The 18,613-nt window shown below is 36.7% G+C and overlaps 3 protein-coding genes across 3 annotated transcripts; 1 reads left to right on the forward strand and 2 right to left on the reverse strand.

Moving 5' to 3' along the window:
• Positions 1-686: 686 nt before the first annotated feature.
• LOC109210270 (beta-glucuronosyltransferase GlcAT14A) lies at positions 687-6,297 on the reverse strand. Its single transcript, XM_019373664.1, has 4 exons — positions 5,645-6,297; positions 3,786-3,861; positions 3,548-3,663; positions 687-1,502 (listed from the first exon to the last, which is right to left on the reverse strand). The coding sequence occupies exons 1-4, from the start codon at positions 6,231-6,233 to the stop codon at positions 994-996; spliced, it is 1,290 nt and encodes a 429-aa protein (XP_019229209.1). The 5' UTR covers positions 6,234-6,297; the 3' UTR covers positions 687-993.
• Positions 6,298-13,836: 7,539 nt separating this feature from the next.
• On the forward strand, positions 13,837-15,719 carry LOC109210267 (F-box/kelch-repeat protein At3g23880-like). Its single transcript, XM_019373660.1, has 2 exons — positions 13,837-15,115; positions 15,266-15,719. Exon 1 carries the CDS (start codon positions 13,909-13,911, stop codon positions 15,106-15,108), a length of 1,200 nt encoding a protein of 399 aa, XP_019229205.1. The 5' UTR covers positions 13,837-13,908; the 3' UTR covers positions 15,109-15,115; positions 15,266-15,719.
• Positions 15,720-16,602: 883 nt separating this feature from the next.
• LOC109210273 (dirigent protein 16-like) lies at positions 16,603-18,041 on the reverse strand. Its single transcript, XM_019373671.1, has 2 exons — positions 17,508-18,041; positions 16,603-17,057 (listed from the first exon to the last, which is right to left on the reverse strand). Exons 1-2 carry the CDS (start codon positions 17,956-17,958, stop codon positions 16,762-16,764), a joined length of 747 nt encoding a protein of 248 aa, XP_019229216.1. The 5' UTR covers positions 17,959-18,041; the 3' UTR covers positions 16,603-16,761.
• Positions 18,042-18,613: the final 572 nt, after the last annotated feature.

Raw genomic sequence — 18,613 nt, forward strand, 5'->3', positions numbered from 1 at the left:
GGCATTGTTCTCTACGAGAGGTAGGAGTGCCACACCAGCAAGTGTTTTATGCTTTTGAACATTCAATTTGCTTTTTGTCATTAAATTACCCATCAAAATTTAAACAGATGCTACTTATGTACTGATTTTCTATGTTGAAAGGTGTGGCGAGAGGGGAAGTTGTATGCCACAAATCTGAGAGTTTGGAACAGTTATGGTAGTTCAAAAATTATGCAAGAACAGACGTACTTGTTATATATCAAGAAAGATGCAACACTTGTGAAATCTGTTGAGTGTATTCCATATTGGTTGAGGGAATGTTTTATCTCCTTATATGACATTGAACAATTTTCGCTTTGTAAACTAACTTTTGTGTTCCATATTGGTTAAGGGAGGTCATTTTCTTAAAATAGTATCAGAGCTAGATCTACCCCAATGTCGACCCCACATATTATGTTGTCTACTTTTCAGATGTCCAGAGCCAGATCTACCCCAATGTCGACCCCACATATTATGTTGTCTACTTTCCAGATGTCCAACCCTACGCATGTGAGGTGTCTCATATTGGTTGAGGGGATGACTATTGCCTCCATATATGGTATTGGACAATACTCATTTCATAATTAACTTTTAAGTTTTGAGTTATGCCCCCATTTTCTAAAAAAAACCATGACTCTTGTGGTTGAATGAAACTGATAATAAAAATCTGAGGTCCAAGCTTACAGGCCGAGAATGCATTCTAAAGTATGGTCTATCACAATGCAAAAAGATATCATTCTAAGACATGAAGAAATTTGTGGGAATGATTTCTATTGACTCAGCAGAATTAGCCAATCCAATATACAACCTCGCTTTAAAAAAACTGAATATACAACAATGAGCTTCTATCAAAATTGCTGATACAAATCTAACATGATGCACTTAGTGGCTCGTGTGAATCTTTTCGAGTCTCGGGCAAAAAGAGACTATCTTTGAGTCTTCTTTTCTTTTGTATGTCGCTCATCTCAGGGAGCTCTATTCGTAGGCACATCGACTAGACCGAAATGTACCATTAGTGAAGAGCTCAACAAAATGTTTTTCAAGCCTCTTTGCTCCTGGACCTGGTCTTAGAACTTCAGCATCTCCCCAAAGAGTACATTTGTCAGTTTCATTGTCACCTAAACACCATCCGCCAGGAACTGGTTCATCGTACTTGTGGTGGAGAAGTTCACGGTCAATCTGGTCAAGAATCGGATCGTTTGCCTTAAATGGTGTGGCAAATGCTGCTCCACTCATCACCAGGTCATTGAAGTCACTAGAATTGAGCTTGCGAGCCTCTTGTCTTGAGTTAAATGAAGCATACTGCATGTTGTGGTTGATTGTTGTTCTATTGAACTTTCGTGAATTGCACAAAATGGTAGGGAAGTAAACAGATGCTGAGGATGGTGAATTTGACAAGTACATTAGCAGAGTTCTTGGTAGGTTATCTGTGCCTAAGATGCAGAACTCTATAAACTTCCGACTCAAAATAGCAGATGAAGACCCTGGAGCCAGGACAAGTTTGTTAGTGTTAGAATTAATATTAAGCCAGTAACACTAGGATTTCATACATGCCTTTACAAAGATTCTAAAAATCAATGCTATCAAAAATTCAAAATAAAATACATATAGCGAGAGTGTACTACCCTTTGATGTTTGCAAAATAGGCTCACCTTTAGAAATGTTTTTAGGAATTAAGACTTGTTTTCTCAGGGAAAGACACTGATCAGTGCTCACACATGGTTAGAACACTACAGTGGAGCTAATGCTACTCTTATGCTGCTAGCGTTTTTTACGAGGACTGGAAAATATATTTTCATAAAAAGCAAGCCTCTCCTTGTCCACCTGAACCCTTGAATGATAAAAAGCTCACTTAATCTGCCCCTAACCAAATAAAAGAAAATACTGCCACTAAAAAACTTAAGGAAGTACTAAGCACCTTCCTTCCACCTCTTCTAAAACAGTTGAATCTCCACTGTCCAAGACTTTGAATACCATTACCAATGATATCACAGCGCTGAGGAGATCAGTTTTGTATCAGCCACATCTGCGGGACACTAGGAAAATCCATTAGCTCTACAGAAGATTAAAGGAAAATCTCGTCTCACCCCTCTCAGGGAGGAAATATCAGCAACCAAACAAAATTTTGACCAAGGGAAACCAGAGAGATTGAGATGGAAGAAGAAGTTGAGGTCGAGGAATCAAGTTTTTTCATTGCTGAAGTAAGAGTAAACTCAAGCTAACTTTCAGCTGATAGCGAAGGATAACGTTAGGCTAGAAGAAGTTATCAGTGCAGATGGCTGTGATTGTGTCAGTAACCTTCGCAGTAACAATGAAGCACGAAATGGACATTGCAGAGAAGGATGAAGGGTCGGTATCAGATGACAAGTGATGGAGGAAAGTGTAATAGAGAAATTACCTTGAGAACTGTTTCCAAGAAAGAAAGGGTAAGAAAAGTGAAGAAAAGGGGTATCTTTCGAGATTAGTCTCTCTGTGCATCTTTTTGTTCTTCAACTTCCGAACTAATAAATGCAGTCATAATTTGACAAAGTCAAGCTATTTTTCCTTTTAAATGCGCGAAGTTTGGATAAGCTTTTGATATTTTGAAACTAAATTGTGCACACACATTATGTGCATGTGTATCATTTTAAAATATCTTTTCAGCTTCATCAAGCTTCATGTCAAACCATTCAAGCAAGTTTCTATTAATTCCTAACTTCAGCAATCATTTCATTTTCACACCTCCATGCCTATTTCCTCATTTAAAATCTGTTTATTTCTTAAAGTATCCAAAAACACTCCAACATTTTCACGCCTCGTTGCCCTTATTGTTACTTATCCAAAAAGGTTAGTTTCCAACAAAAAATGGGGTTTTTTCTAGGTCAAGGCTAAAATAATGTACTCTTGGTACATCAGAGATATGCTGTAGATTCAGAGACTGAAAGATTTTGATTCCAAACTAAAGTCAAGTTTCTATGTGTACAGTGTAGCTAAAATGGCAAGAACCATAGCCACCTAATCTAGCATTTTATGCATTAAGTCTTGGAGAAGGTTAGACACATAGGGGCACTCTATGCTTCCGTTTCCTAACAAAACAATTGAAGCAAACTTATGCTCTGTTTAGTATTTTAACTTTTTAGTCATCTGCGTCATTGGATACCTTTTGATGATATTGACTATAGAGAAATACATAAGTGCTCAGTAACTGATACATTACAGAAATCCTTGTTGAAACAAGGTGGTTCTGCTTGCTGTTGCCAAGTCTTAAGAGAATAGGAGGAATTTTTTATCATCAAATGGACCTGAAAACATGCACTGCTACCGGTATTCTCTAATTGCATCTCAAAGTTACTTTTATAATCTTTATTTCCTACTTCATTTATTACTCTTTTCTTTTTAACATGAACAAAGATTGTGACTCAGTGTTATAGTGTCCGCTTCATATCAAGACTATCTTTGTTTACACCCATCATTTAAGGGGATAAAATAGCACAAGTTTATTCATTCTTCATCATTTATGATACAGAAAATATGACCACCAGCATCTGACCTGAGAATAATTGATAAGCATCGGGCAGTTCCCTTTTCTGAGTTGCATAAAATACTTCATCTTCCTCTTCAAGATAGAGCCCAGGATCAACAACTATTGGTTTCAACTTCCGTGACCTGGAACACCAACATAGTCATATATAAAGATCTAAAGCAATACATTACTTGCTAAATCTATGTTCATATATGCTTAAACAGAAGAGATAGAAACTTATAGTACGAAAAGGAAATGGCCATACTCTCTCCACCCTATGTAGCTTGTGTGGTTGACAAAATTAAGATCCTTGGGAAGATATGACAGAATGTGTAGAAGATCTGAAAATCAACAGTAAATAGCATCAGATAACTCATCAGCCATTCCCAAAGTGAAAGCAAGCTGTAGTGAGAAACGAGTCCAATTAGATTAACATTGATTAGATCTAATCGTAATGCCTGTAAGTAAATAAACACTAGCGGAAAACGAAATCCATCTGTCCATGTTCAACAGCACAATATAACAGCCATTAACACCAGAGTCAAGAAAAAGTACCAGCTTACATCTTGCAAATAGCCAATCCAAATGCCAATGAACTTTCTCAAGTAATCATATTTGGTGGGGGAGCTCAAACTAATAGTCTTTTGTCATTGAATTACTCCTGGAAGCTATGTTGCGCGGACTCTCCAAAATGTAGCCGCACCCGTGTCGGATCCTTCAAAAATGCACTACTTTTGGAGGATCCGACACGTATCCGGCCACATTTTCGGAGAGTCCGAGCAACATAGCCTGGAAGCAGTTCGAAGAAAAATATTGGGGTGGGCTGGGGGTGGCAGGGAGTAGGCAAACAAGAAATGAACCAACTTTACTTGATATAAAGATTACTCCAGTTAGTGGAACTGATTAACTATTCACTAGTGCTGAGCTCCTTTAGGTATAACTTAATAAACCTTTGACCAAAAGGATAGTAATATCTCTTTCTTTTCTATACCTTTCTCGGCCTTTTGGCTAAGATCAAGTGTAGCATTTGTTCTTCTCAGTTTAATGTTTTTTTTTGTTTTTGACAAGTCACAAGGAGAACCATTTCTTGAGTTAAAGTTTACTTGAAAGCTTAAAGTAACAAGTTAAATATCCTAATGACAATTTTTTGTTTGGCATTTGTCAAAGAAAAGAGCCAAGACAAGCTCAAGTCACCAGGATAAGTCTTTGTTTAACATTGAGTTGAATGTAGACACAAAGTTGCTACTCGTTAAAAAAAATAAGGATAACAATTTAGATCCATAAGGTCCAAAGTCACACTATATCAGTTCCACATTCCTTACAACAGAAAAGTGTACTCACTGCCAAACAAATGAGCATTCTACTAATAAATATCCAACTTTAGCAAAATGTAATTAGGATCTTAACCCCACGAGAAAAAATCCGTCCATTCATGCATACACACTACAGTTACTCAACAAACACTAAAAAAGAACACATCTTTAAACATTATTCAATATGCAAATAGTCTTGAATAACAAATGGGCAATCAGAAGACACTAAATCTAGTAACAAACAGTTTAAAGAGATCATCAAATTAGTAAAGATACCAACCGCCAAAAAGATTAACACATTACAGTTACTCAACAAAAACACTAAAACAGATAACCCCTTTAAACATTATCCAATATGCATAGAGTCTTGAATAACAAATGGGCAATCAGCAGCCACTAAGGGTCCATTTGGCCAAAAAAAATTGCACTTTTTTCGGAAAATTTTCACTTTTTTTCGGTGTTTGGCTATGAAAATTTCAAATTTCACTTCAAGTTGAATTTCAGATTTTTTCGGAAATTTTAAAAGTTCAAAAACAGCTCCAAATTGTATTCATGAATGTCCAAACACAACTCTAATTTCCAAACACCATTTCCACTTGAAAAAACATTTCACTTTTCTCCGGAATTTCACAATTCTTATGTCCAAACGCCCACTATAAATCCAGTAACAAGAGTTTACAGAGATCAACAAATTAGTAAAGATACCAAACGCCAAAAAGACTAAATCTTTACACACATATTTCTCAAAAAAGACTAAATCTTCACACATATTTCACAAAAAAGATTAAATCTTTAGACATAAATTTCATACCATCTTGAGTAACAAGTGGATAATCAGCAGCAGAGAGATTAATAAGCCAATCCCAACGATGAGATACGCGCAGAAGAACGGAAGCTCCATGAAGTGTAGCAGACAAAGCAGAAGAGCCAATTGGGTATACAAAATCAGCTTTACCAATAAAATTCACATTCTGTGCAGCTTTAAAAAGTGGCACAGATTGAATATACAGTGCAAGATTGTCACGTTCAGATTGAGAAGCTTTTTTATCAAGATGAAGTAAATACTGGTTTCTTGGATGGTAAATGGAAAAGAGCAAACGGATGATTCTAGAAGAGTCTTTAGTGGATCCAGAAATGAGGTAAGCAATGGAAGGGGGAGTGGGGAGGAGGGTATTTTGGTCATTTGGGTTGTGATGAAAGAGGAGGCGATGAGGTTGGTGGTTGGGGAAAAGGGAAGGGTGGGGGTGAGGAGGGTGGGGTGGTGGGGTGGGAGAAGAAGTGAAGGTAAAGGAAAGAATGAGGAGAAGTGAGAAGAGAGTGGTGGCAATGAGGATAAAGGGTGTTGAGATTTTAGTGGTGGTTCTGGTGGTGGTTGGTGGTGGTGGAAGGTGGTTGTGCATATTTTGAAGTGGGAATCTGGTTATTGTGTGAGAATGTTGTGTTTTACTTATGTCTATTATGCGTAGCAAAATGACAAAAATGATTACTTATGTAGTTATGTCTAGAGTAGGTTTAAACTAATTATTTAAATGTATCTTTAAGTAATTTTTTTACGTTCGTCAAAATGAATAACTTTAGTCTTCGTTAAATATTTAAGCTTAAAACAAAGCGATGGCCGAATTCGAGGACTTTAATTAAGTGAAACTCTCATGTTCAAGTCTTTTAATTTATGATTTCTGTTTTGTTTTGTTCTATTTTTGATAATTTTACCGATTACATTCTATATAAAGGATCACACTAATATTTACAACAAAAACAAATTAAGAGCCTGTTGAAACCAACTTTTAAGCCCTTTTTAACTTTTGAAGTGTTTGACAACTAGAAAAATGAAAGCTAAAATCTGCTTAATAAAAGCCAAAATCTACAAGTTGGGTAAACCCAATTTTTTTTAAATTAAAAGTGAATTAAAATATTAATTATTATGTATTTATATTATTTAAAATAAAATATTATAGTAATAAGCTTCTTTATAAGTTTAACAGCTTTAAGGATATTTCAGTAATTTTATTAGAAAAAATGCTTACTAAAACTTGTTTACCAAACACATCAATAGCTTTTTTTCAGCTCCAGCACTTTTATCCAAACATGTAACTGCTTATTTATAAAACCAGCTCCAGCACTTAAAAAGTGCTTTTAAGCACTTTACTTAAAAGCTACTTTTTTTAAGCCAATCCAAACGGGCTCTAAGTGTAATCCAATAAGTGGGGTTTGGGGAGGGTAGTGTATACGCAGATTTTACTCCTACCTAGAGAGGTTGTTTCCGATAGACCCTCGGCTCAAGGAACAGTGAAATTAAAGCAGCCAAGCAAATAAACAATAGTAACAACAATGTAATATGGTAACAGACGCGAATGTAGTAATAAAGAACCACGAATAAGAAAATACAAGAATATTTCTAGTACTACTGGAAAGCCTAGAAGAAACACACTACTACCTGTCAACCCTAATCATCGACCTCCACACCTTTTTATCATGGGTCATATCCTCGGTAAGCTGAAGCGATCACACTAATATTTGAAGTTCTTAAATTCCATGTACACAGGTAGATTTCTTTTGTTTTTTTTTTTTTTGTGTGTGAATCTGAGGGCTGAAAAAGATAACGAATGAGACTAAGCTTATAACTTCCAAACCAGGATTTAAAGAACAATAGTTTTATATTTTAGTTTCAGTTAATTCACCAGTGAAAGAATCTTTTGATTATTAGAATTGCTGATTTCAAAGTGAAATTATAGTCTATTGATCACGCCCAACTATGCCTTATAAAAAGGACTAAGCGGTCGCTGCAAATATAGTCCGGTTTACAAGTCCGGAGTCGAATCCCACAGAGAACTAAGGTTTAGCTACACTGTTCACTATCACCAAGAAGACAAGCTTGAACAATTCCTAACTTATAGATATTAAGATTCTTGTGTTTAACTAATTAACTAATAAATTAAAATAGTAAATTAACAACTAACGATACTGAGGGTTAGAGAAAAGATTAAGGAGGTCTAGAGTTATGATTTCCTCAATTGTCGGAATCCTTCTCGCTATGTCTTCTATAATTTCGCCTAAGTATTCTCTACCGATCATGAGCACTCTTATTACCGTAACTCTCTCCCGAGTAATTACGACAATTTACTAGACGCACTCTCCCGAGATATGCTAGCTGGCTTTTAATACAGCTCACTTCAGATCGCACCCAAGGCTTCGTTATCCCTAATCCCACCTTTAAACCCTTGGTTATTGATCCCTCATATACTCTGGGAGTGGTGTTGTTCAACAATTACCTAAATATGCACTCTCTCCCGAGTTATGCATACTAAATAGGCACAGCTAATTGAGAGCTCTTCAATCAACCAGAATATAAACGTAGTTGAACAAATAGAGAAAAACTATGGCTCAATTATATAAAAACATAACAAGAATTTATCCTACAAAAAGTTCTATCAAACTCTAGATAACAAATTAGCTATTCATAGTAGTATGTAAAACTACAATACTAAAAGTCATAACCAACAATGAAAAATAGGAAGAGGAAGGAAAAACTCGTAGAAGAATTCTCCGCCGTGCTCCCAATGTGTTCTTGCCTCCTTAGGTCGAATCTATGTCCAAAATATGTCCCCCTCTAAGCGTGGTGTGTGTTCCTCCACGTGAATTCTCCTCCAAAATATGTTCGATCCCCTCAAAGTGGCGTCCTCCCGTGTATATATACCAAGTAGGGTTAGGCCCAAACAATTATACCTTCTCCAATGTGAAAAAGGACACTTTTCCCGGTTCATAAGCGCGACTTCGCGCGGTCTTCGCGCACCTTTCTGCCTCAATCTTTTTAGCGCGCGAACTATGCGCGACTTCGCGCGTCCTTCGCGCGTATGCTCGTTTTTCACCCTGTTCCGTTCCGAATTTGGAAAAATGTAAAACATGAAAGTTGTATCCCTTTGAATTAGCTTTCCAACCATATATTGTGTAGCCCAAATAGAGTTCTGAGCAAAAAGTTATGTCTATTTTACTAGACAGTGCACAATATGCCTCCTCAAGTCTTCGTTCGTACTTAATTATCAAATTTGACCCCCGAACACGATCCCGGCTTAATTCCTTGAGCTTTTACTCAGACTTCAAAGCTTCAAATCACTTAAATTCATTCCATAACATCTATATAGCTCGGAATCACACCTACAAGGCATAAAACACACAATTAGTGCAAAACACTAGCGATTAAAGTGCAATAAATTCGAGTGTAATAAGCGACTAAAATATGCAATTATAGCCTATCATCAACACCCCACACTTAAACCATTGCTCGTCCTCGAGCAATCAAACTACATTTTTTTTTTATAGACACGACCTTTTTAAACAATTCTCCTAACTCATCACACCAAGAGTATTTAAAATAGACTAAGCACAAAAGCGTAACATCTTCACCTCAAGATTTGACTCACAAGTACCACACGTTATTCACAACTCACCCACTTACTCTAATATAGAGGTCACTGACATTACCTTTCCTTCATGAATCAAGTGCCCTCACACAACAAAGGAGAGTAGTTCCACACAATAAAATTTAAGAACACTTAGGAACTCAAGATAGAAAGAATTCACTCACTCTCAGAAATAACATTCATATGCCACAAAAGATGCACCATAAGCTTGCCCGTAGTGTACTACTCCACTAATCGAGCTCATTCAATCTTGGATCAATTAGGACTTTATTTGGTTGTAATGTAGGCTACGGGACGGGTAGGATACATTTAGATATAAGAGTGACTACACCTCCCTAAGCACTTTAATACATATACTTTAACATTCAAACCCCATACTTATGTCAAACCAAAACTCCACCTTCACATCAATGTATATTACCCCATTCTTCTTTAAGCACACTTACATCAAGAGCCACCACTTATCAAGGAATTTTTTTTTCACAAGAATCCAACTATTTTTTTTTTCAATTCAAGTGGCTCTTCCTTTTTCAAAACAGTGCACCTTTCTCCTTATTTCATTAGTTCCACTCAAAAGCCAAACCAACCACCCCACACTTTAACTTTTACAAAGTTCATAAATAATTCAAGTGCTCATGAGAGGTTACAATGGTTCAAATAGATGGTTAATTCGAACAAATGGGTAAGGCTTGTAATGTGGTTGCCAAAGAAACAGGATTACAGGCTCAAAGGGGTTAACTACGATACATAATAATTAGGCGGGTAAAATATACATATCTGGCTCAACAAAGAAATGCCTATATCACTTCCTAGACTGAATAAAACTACTATTTCGCTTTGCAAACACACGGGGCAAGTTCTAGGCATCAAATGCAATGCACAGAATATCACAAAACCTTACACACACATGGCACATAACTCACTCAGGATTGGATTCATCAAGACACCCTAGTCAGAGCAGTTAAGCAAATTTAAGATCATACAATTTAAGGTACTTATACAAGAGTCAAAAACTGAGCCTAAGCGTCACAGCCAAAGTACTCACTATTCTCAAGGCATAACAAAGTCAAGAGATATTGCTTCATTTCAAAACAAAACACAATGGCTCCTATTCCCAAAAAAAAAACTAACTACACCCGGTTCAAATAAAACCCTTGGAAAAGAACCGTGGTTTAAAGAAAAACCAAGGGGTAATTGCTACACTACCTAACAAAACAAAAAATCTTTTTGGTATTTTCTTTAGACTTACTTCCCTCAAGAAAACTGTCTAGAAGATCCGTCATCAGGAAAAGTCCAATTTTTTAAAAAAAAAAACACAGCTAAAGTAGCATGAAAAATCACCCAGACAATCTCCTCACCCCACACTTAAAATTGTGCATTGTCCCCAATGCACACCCATACATACAAGAGGGTAAAAGAAACTCCCTGGTAGGCCAAAGGCCGAAGCACTAGCAGTTCATGGGGTACTCAGACTTCTCCCAAGCTTGGTCCTTCGTGTGGGTACCTCACACTTAGTTCCAACCATTTGGTTTGCTGATGCATCCTTCCAATACCTTTGCTTTCCATGCTCCTAGAAAATAAAAAAATTGACACTACAAAAATAATACAATTAAAAAAAAAAAAAAAATAAATAAAAGAAAGCAATAAAGCTGGGTTGCCTCCCAACAAGCGCTTGATTTAACGTCGCGGCACGACGTGAATCACTTTCTGCCTCCACTTTGAACTTATGAATCGGACCCCAAGTTTTGATTCTGCTCTATGATCATGCTCCTGGGGTGGTGGAACGAATCTGACTGGCCCAATAAAATAATGTAGTATTCTGCACTTCTTGGCCTTTATATGAGGTGTGTAATCCCGACTTTCTGGCAAGAAGAATTCCAGAATGTAAGCACTTTGTTCCTCATTCCTTGACTCCTCAAATGGCTCGGACGACTCTATTTCCATATCATCATCTAAACACAATGTGGAAAAATGCTTGGAGTGAGGACCAATGCGCTCAACTACATGAACATTGGGACTATCTACATTCTCAACACTAATGACAATAGAGTCAACTAAATATGTATCCTCAATATCCTTGGTTGACTCTAGTATCTCTTCTACAACATCGACATCCTCAAAATCTAGTGTGATTGATTGTTGGTGTTCTACTCTAGCCTCCTCCTCTAGCTCATCAATTTCTGTATCTAATTCACGCTCTTCTTGGATACTATTCACAATATTAGCTTGTTGAGCATTAAAAACTTCAACCAGTTGACTCATGTGAACTTTCAAGTTGTGAATAGTTTCCTCCTGCCTTTCTATCCGCAGTAGTAATTTACTCTGTTGTTCCAAAATGCACTTTAACATATCTTCGAGCTTCTTTAGGTCAGCTTCCCTAGGTTCTTTGTTCCTATTAACTTCACCAGAAAAAGAAGAACCATCAAAGTAAGGGGTTGGGGGAAGGTAAGAAATATAAGCACAACCGTGAAAGTGACCATCTTGACCACCACACATATCACACACATTCCACACATAAGATTGAGTTGGTGCACAAAACTCGCTCTCAGGAATATTTTGATAATTTTGCCCTGGGTGGTTTCCTTCACAATATGCATAAGGAGGATCAAAAGTAGAATTACCAACAACAAAATTCTCATAATTCCATGATGTCATGTTTCTCAAATAAACAAATAAAACTAAAATAAAAAAAATAAAAAAAATCAAATAATAAAATAAAAGTTCAAACTTGAAACCTAGCAATATGTACACCTACAACTACACCGTTAGTTCCCCGGCAACGGCGCCAAAATTTGATCACGCCCAACTATGCCTTATAAAAAGGACAATGCGGTCGTTGCAAATATAATCCGGTTTACAAGTCCGGAGTCGAATCCCACAGAGAACTAAGGTTTAGCTACAGCTGTTCACTATCACCAAGAAGACAAGCTTGAACAATTCCTAACTTATAGATATTAAGATTCTTGTGTTTAACTAATTAACTAACAAATTAAAATAGTAAATTAACAACTAACGATACTGAGGGTTAGAGAAAAGATTAAGGAGGTCTAGAGTTATGATTTCCTCAATTGTCGGAATCCTTCCCGCTATGTCTTCTATAATTTCGCCTAAGTATTCTCTACCGATCATGAGCACTCTTATTACCGTAACTCTCTCCCGAGTAATTACGACAATTTACTAGACGCACTCTCCCGAGATACGCTAGCTGGCTTTTAATACAGCTCACTTCAGATCGCACCCAAGGCTTCGTTATCCCTAATCCCACCTTTAAACCCTCGGTTATTGATCCCTCATATACTCTGGGAGTGGTGTTGTTCAACAATTACCTAAATATGCACTCTCTCCCGAGTTATGCATACTAAATAGGCACAGCTAATTGAGAGCTCTTCAATCAACCAGAATATAAACGTAGTTGAACAAATAGAGAAAAACTATGGCTCAATTATATAAAAACATAACAAGAATTTATCCTACAAAAGGTTCTATCAAACTCTAGATAACAAATTAGCTATTCATAATAGTATGTAAAACTACAATACTAAAAGTCATAACCAACAATGAAAAATAGGAAGAGGAAGGAAAAACTCGTAGAAGAATTCTCCGCCTTGCTCCCAATGTGTTCTTGCCTCCTTAGGTCGAATCTATGTCCAAAATATGTCCCCCTCTAAGCGTGGTGTGTGTTCCTCCACGTGAATTCTCCTCCAAAATATGTTCGATCCCCTCAAAGTGGCGTCCTCCCGTGTATATATATCAAGTAGGGTTAGGCCCAAACAATTATACCTTCTCCAATGTGAAAAAGGACACTTTTCCCGGGTCAGACGCGCGACTTCGCGCGGTCTTCGCGCACCTTTCTGCCTCAATCTTTTTAGCGCGCGAACTATGCGCGACTTCGCGCGTCCTTCGCGCGTCTGCTCGTTTTTCACCCTGTTCCGTTCCGAATTTGGAAAAACGTAAAACATGAAAGTTGTAGCCCTTTGAATTAGCTTTCCAACCATATATTGTGTAGCCCAAATGGAGTTCTGAAAAAAAAGTTATGTCTATTTTACTAGACAGTGCACAATATGCCTCCTCAAGTCTTCGTTCGCACTTAATTATCAAATTTGACCCCCGAACACGATCCCGGCTTAATTCCTTGAGCTTTTACTGAGATTTCAAAGCTTCAAATCACTTAAATTCATTCCATAATATCTATATAGCTCGGAATCACACCTACAAGGCATAAAACACACAATTAGTGCAAAACACTAGCGATTAAAGCGCAAACTCAATTAAAGTGCAATAAATTCGAGTGTAATAAGCGACTAAAATATGCAATTATAGCCTATCATCACCTATCTTGAGAAGCAACAGATGAAGAAGAAAGTGAGCACAGAAATGAGGGAGAGGAGAGAAAAACAAAGAGCTGAAATAAAAACAAAAGAAACTGGTCTAAAAGCAAAAAGAAAAAGAAAAGCAGCAAAAAGTGGTTAGAGGGAATCAAAAATGGCAATTGTATAAAATTAAAATGGTCCTACACAACATTTTTAGTTGTGTGAGACATGTAAAATTTCTCAGAGTTGACCATTGGTACATTAAAAAAGAAAAAGTTTGTTGGCAGCTTGGCACTTTGATCATTTGTGAGTCAACTAAGAGCATTCTTCAAATCCTAAAACCATTCATGACTACAAGCAATGATATCAAAACCTCAATTACCAAAGATCAAATGCAGATTCCAAATTTTCCACTAGAAATCATCATAGAAATACTCTCAAGATTACCAGTTAAATCACTCTTCAAGTTCAAGTGTGTTTCAAAATCATGGCTTTCTTTAATTTCAAGCTCTCAATTTGCTAAATTCCATTTAAAAATATCAGCAAAAGATAACAAATCCTCACACAAAAAGCTCCTTTTACTTTCCATGTATCTTCCTCATACTTTATATTCCTGTCCCCTTAATTCTGTATTGCATGAAAAATCCATATCTAGTGTTGATGAGCTCTATATCCCTTGGAATCGATCGAATATAATAGCAGGTGTTGGTTCTTGTAATGGATTGTTTTTCATGTGCATTGGCATGTACACATTTAACTTGTTTTTGTGGAATCCATCTACTAGAAAAAAGAAGAAACTGCCTTTTTCTGGTCATGAGTATTCGAGATGTGATGTTACGTATGGATTTGGTTATGACGAGTACAGTGATGATTACAAAGTGGTTGAAATTTATGGAGTTTATGGTGTTCAGTATGTGTATGGTGCTAATATCAAGATTTATAGTTTGAGGGCTAATTCTTGGAAAATGATGAATAAATATAGTGATGCTCTTTTTTCCTCTGATTCTGCTGTATTTTTGAATGGATCACTTCATTGGGCAGTAGCACATAGTAATGGATATTGGGATATAGTTTCACTTAGTTTGAAAAATGAGAAATATGGAAATTTAGCATTGCCTAATCATGATCCTGGTAATTGTAATGGTTCCATCTCAAAGCCATTGGCAGACTCAACTGATTTTGAACCTGGGATTCTGAATTGGGCATTAGGGAAATTAAAGGGATGTCTTTCTTTGTTTTGTGACTATTACAAAGTTAAGTTGGATGTATGGATAATGAAGGAGTATAATGTGAAAGAGTCTTGGACTAAACTGGTTTCTCTTCCTTATACAGTGGCGGGAATAGGGTCTCGGATTTCACCATTGTGTATATCAGACAGTGGCGAAGTGTTGTTGCACGATGGATCACGTGTTCTGGTGTATAATGCAGGAGATAATGAATATAAAAGTGTGCAGATTCGTAACATGGATACTGGTGTTGGAGCAGCAACTGTCTATGCCGAGAGCCTCATTTCACCAAATCTTGACAGTACTGAAAATACACTATAGCAGAAAGGTAAACTGCTGATTTTCTAATCTTGTCGCGCGCATTTGAATTATACTATTGGTGTTTTAACATGTTTCATACATGAATTGTCTTCGACGTCCAATTTATTGTATGACAATAGGTATTAACTCTGTTGTGCATCTAAATTGGAGGTTGCAGGTGAACTGAAGAAGCAACTATAGAACTGCAAACTCCCGTGACCAGTGGCGAAGCCAGGAATGTCCAAAAGGGTGTTCAAACTTGAAAGAAGTGAAAAAGTTTTCCCGATAAAGGGTGTTCAATATATGTTATATACCTCTAAAACTTAATATTTTACCGATATACACAGTGCACTTTTTCGACGAAGACCCTTAGGACAATGTAGATTCGCCCCTGGCTACTCATGCAAGAAGCAAGCAAATAGCAGCAGCTTTTGAATTACTTTAATGATGTCTGAAAATCAGATATTTCATGTCCTACACGTCATTTGACATGTATTTGTTATAGAATTCTTTTTGTATTTACAACTTGTAACTTTTGTGTTTCTGCTGTTATTTCCATAAAGTTTTGCTATCTGCATTGCATTTGAGAACATACAAAAGAATTCATCTTATGGAAATATCTGTTTAGCTTCTTTCACCTTTGGTAATCTTTGAACCTACACTTCTTTTGTTTTCATTAGTTCAATTTTTTTCTTTATATCTGCAATAAATTCTATATTACATTTCAATTGGCTGTTGTTACAATGTTTGGTCTTTATATCCTTTAAAACTAAAGGGAAAATATATGCAGTATTTTCCTAGTTTCACAATCTTACATTGTGCCATTAGGACACCTTGGCTAAGTGTGATTCAGAAAAGGTAAAAGAAAAAGAGGGAACTGATTGATAACTCACATAGGTAGAACTGTTCCTTGAGAAAATAACTTTCTTTGCACTATCAATATATATTAGCGATTTTTTTGGTTTAACCATCCGCTATACGAAGTCAACCAACTAATCTGGATTCGCGCTGTCACTATATATTAGTTAAATTTTGATCACTGATACTGAAATACTTCGAAGGGGAACCTTAGCGTAAGTGACAAAGTTGCTGCCATGTGACCAGGAGATCACGGATTCGAGCCGTGGAAATAACCTCTTGCAGAAATGCAAAGTTGGAAAGAAGGCTTTTACCTTATTTCAGGTGGGTTAGTGCGTATCTGTTCGGGTGGAGGCGGACAATGAAAAGACAGAAAGGAGCGAATGATGCCAACCAACTCGACAAAGACATTCAGATATGAAAAAGATAAAGAAAGACGTGTTAAGCTTGTATTTTCCCAGCCGACTCGCACACAACCGTCTTTTCTTTGTGGAAACGACCTCTTGCAGAAATGCAAGGCAAGGCTGCATACAATAGACCCTTGTGGTCCGGTCCTTCCCCCGACCCTGCATATAGCGGGAGCATAGTGTACCGTGCTGCCCATGGTGAAATGCTTCAAAGGGAGAAGAGTACAATAGCATTCAGAGAGGATATTAATGAACACCAAAAGATATCTGTTTATATTCACTGCAACAATAAGACAAATATGAAACACAAATCAAAGCTGATATAAACAGTCATCACATAAAAACAATCCAGAAATTAAAACAAACTCTTGCCTTTTCCCTTATAAGTAATACACACTGAATTAAACTGTCAATAAGTAAGATGAACAGTGATTCTCAACAATGTCTCAGCACCATCAGTAACATGTTGACCAGCTGGTATAAGTGAACGAACTTCAGCAAATCCACATGCATTCTTGAATTTACCAGTTCCTCCTGTAACTGAAAGCCTTGACATTGTACTTCCAATTCTAAAAACTCCAAAAAAGTTAAGACTATCACCATATTCCCCTCCTTCAAACATAGTTGTAAATGCCATCATTTGAGTACTTCCATCTGCTGAACTTGCTACATATACTCCTTGTGCTTTTCCAAGATTTTGGGTACCTGTAAAAATGTAAAACTCACTCAATATTATCTCCTAAAGCCTAAAGGAGCATTTATAGAAGGGAGCCTTGAAGCAACGGGTAAAGTTGTCTTCGTGTGACGTATAGGTCACGAGTTCAAGCCGTGAAATCAGCCGTTGATGCTTGCATCAGGGTAGGCTGCCTACATCACATCCCCTTGGGGTGCGCCTTTCTGCGTAAATGCGAGATGCTTCGCACACGGGATTGTCCTGCCCTAAAGGAGCATTTAGCTCAGTGGGCTAAATTTGTCTATAAGAACGAAAAATTCATCCAACTACTTTTAAAGACGAAATTTAGTCCATTGGGCTAACAAGGACAAAATTTAAAGAGTGCCCTCAAACAAGGCCATGCAGTGCAAATAAAGTGACACAGTTAATGTTTAAACGCTGAAACTATAAAGGAAGGGTCAAAAATTATGTGTCAATAGTACCTAATTCAGGGGATGTAGTCAAGAAGTCATCGATAACAGTGATCGTTCCGAAGCCAAGTCCTAAGCCATCAGGGCCTAATTGAGTATTCAGAGTTTGTCCATTGTTGTTATTTCCACCAGCAAATATTGTACCTGCTAATCCTGTCCCTAATGGAACACCATTGATATTAAATGTTGGCATAGCACCATTAGCATTAGGAATTGCTACACCATCTTTTGGAGGTTGAAAACCAAGTGGTCTAGCAAATGGAACTTGTCCACTATAAATGTTGCCTAATAAACCAGTTATTGGCCTAGCCGTTGGATTATTTCCTCCCAGAATATCATGCATGTATAATTCCAATATTGGTTCTTGTGGTGTTACAGATTCAGTTGCAGCTACAAATGCTGCAACTTTGATGGCTAAAAATAGAATTGCAAGAAAATAGGAGGATGGTGATTGCTTCAACATTTTTAGAACTTGCTATTTTTGTTTTCTTGTTGGTTTTGGATTGAGCTGTTTTCTTTGATTGAATATGGAAATGAGCATAAGGTTGGTTATTTATATAGAGATGTGATTGTATGAAAATAGGTGGATTTGTTGTGAGATTCAAGAATGGTGTTGTTGGAGTTTTCTTAGTGTGGCAAGTACAACAGAACCTTACAAAATTTTGATAATACTTTATATACTAACAGGGAAGGTCAAGCCAATAATAAGGTTGTTTGGCCAGTATTTGCAATAATAAAAATATTTAACAAGTGGTCACGTCTCTTCTTTTGAAGGAAAAAAGAACTTTTTTCCTATTATATTAGAGACTAAGGAAGGAGGAGGAAAAGAAAATAAACATACATTAATTGTGTGGGAGACTTCCACTAATATCACTAGACTGTAAATTTTGGTGGTTGTATCTCTCTTTATCCTGAAATTCATCAATATTTCATTATGTAACACATGTTAATTAGTCCCTGTAATTTCTAATTTGATTATGTACATATCTCAATGGAAAGGTGAAATCAATTGTAATAGGTCCAATACAATGATATATATATATATATATATATATATATATATATATATATATATATATATATATATATATATATATATATATATATATATATATATA

This window comes from Nicotiana attenuata, unplaced genomic scaffold (genome assembly GCF_001879085.1).
Source record: "Nicotiana attenuata strain UT unplaced genomic scaffold, NIATTr2, whole genome shotgun sequence".
Lineage (NCBI taxonomy): Eukaryota > Viridiplantae > Streptophyta > Magnoliopsida > Solanales > Solanaceae > Nicotiana > Nicotiana attenuata.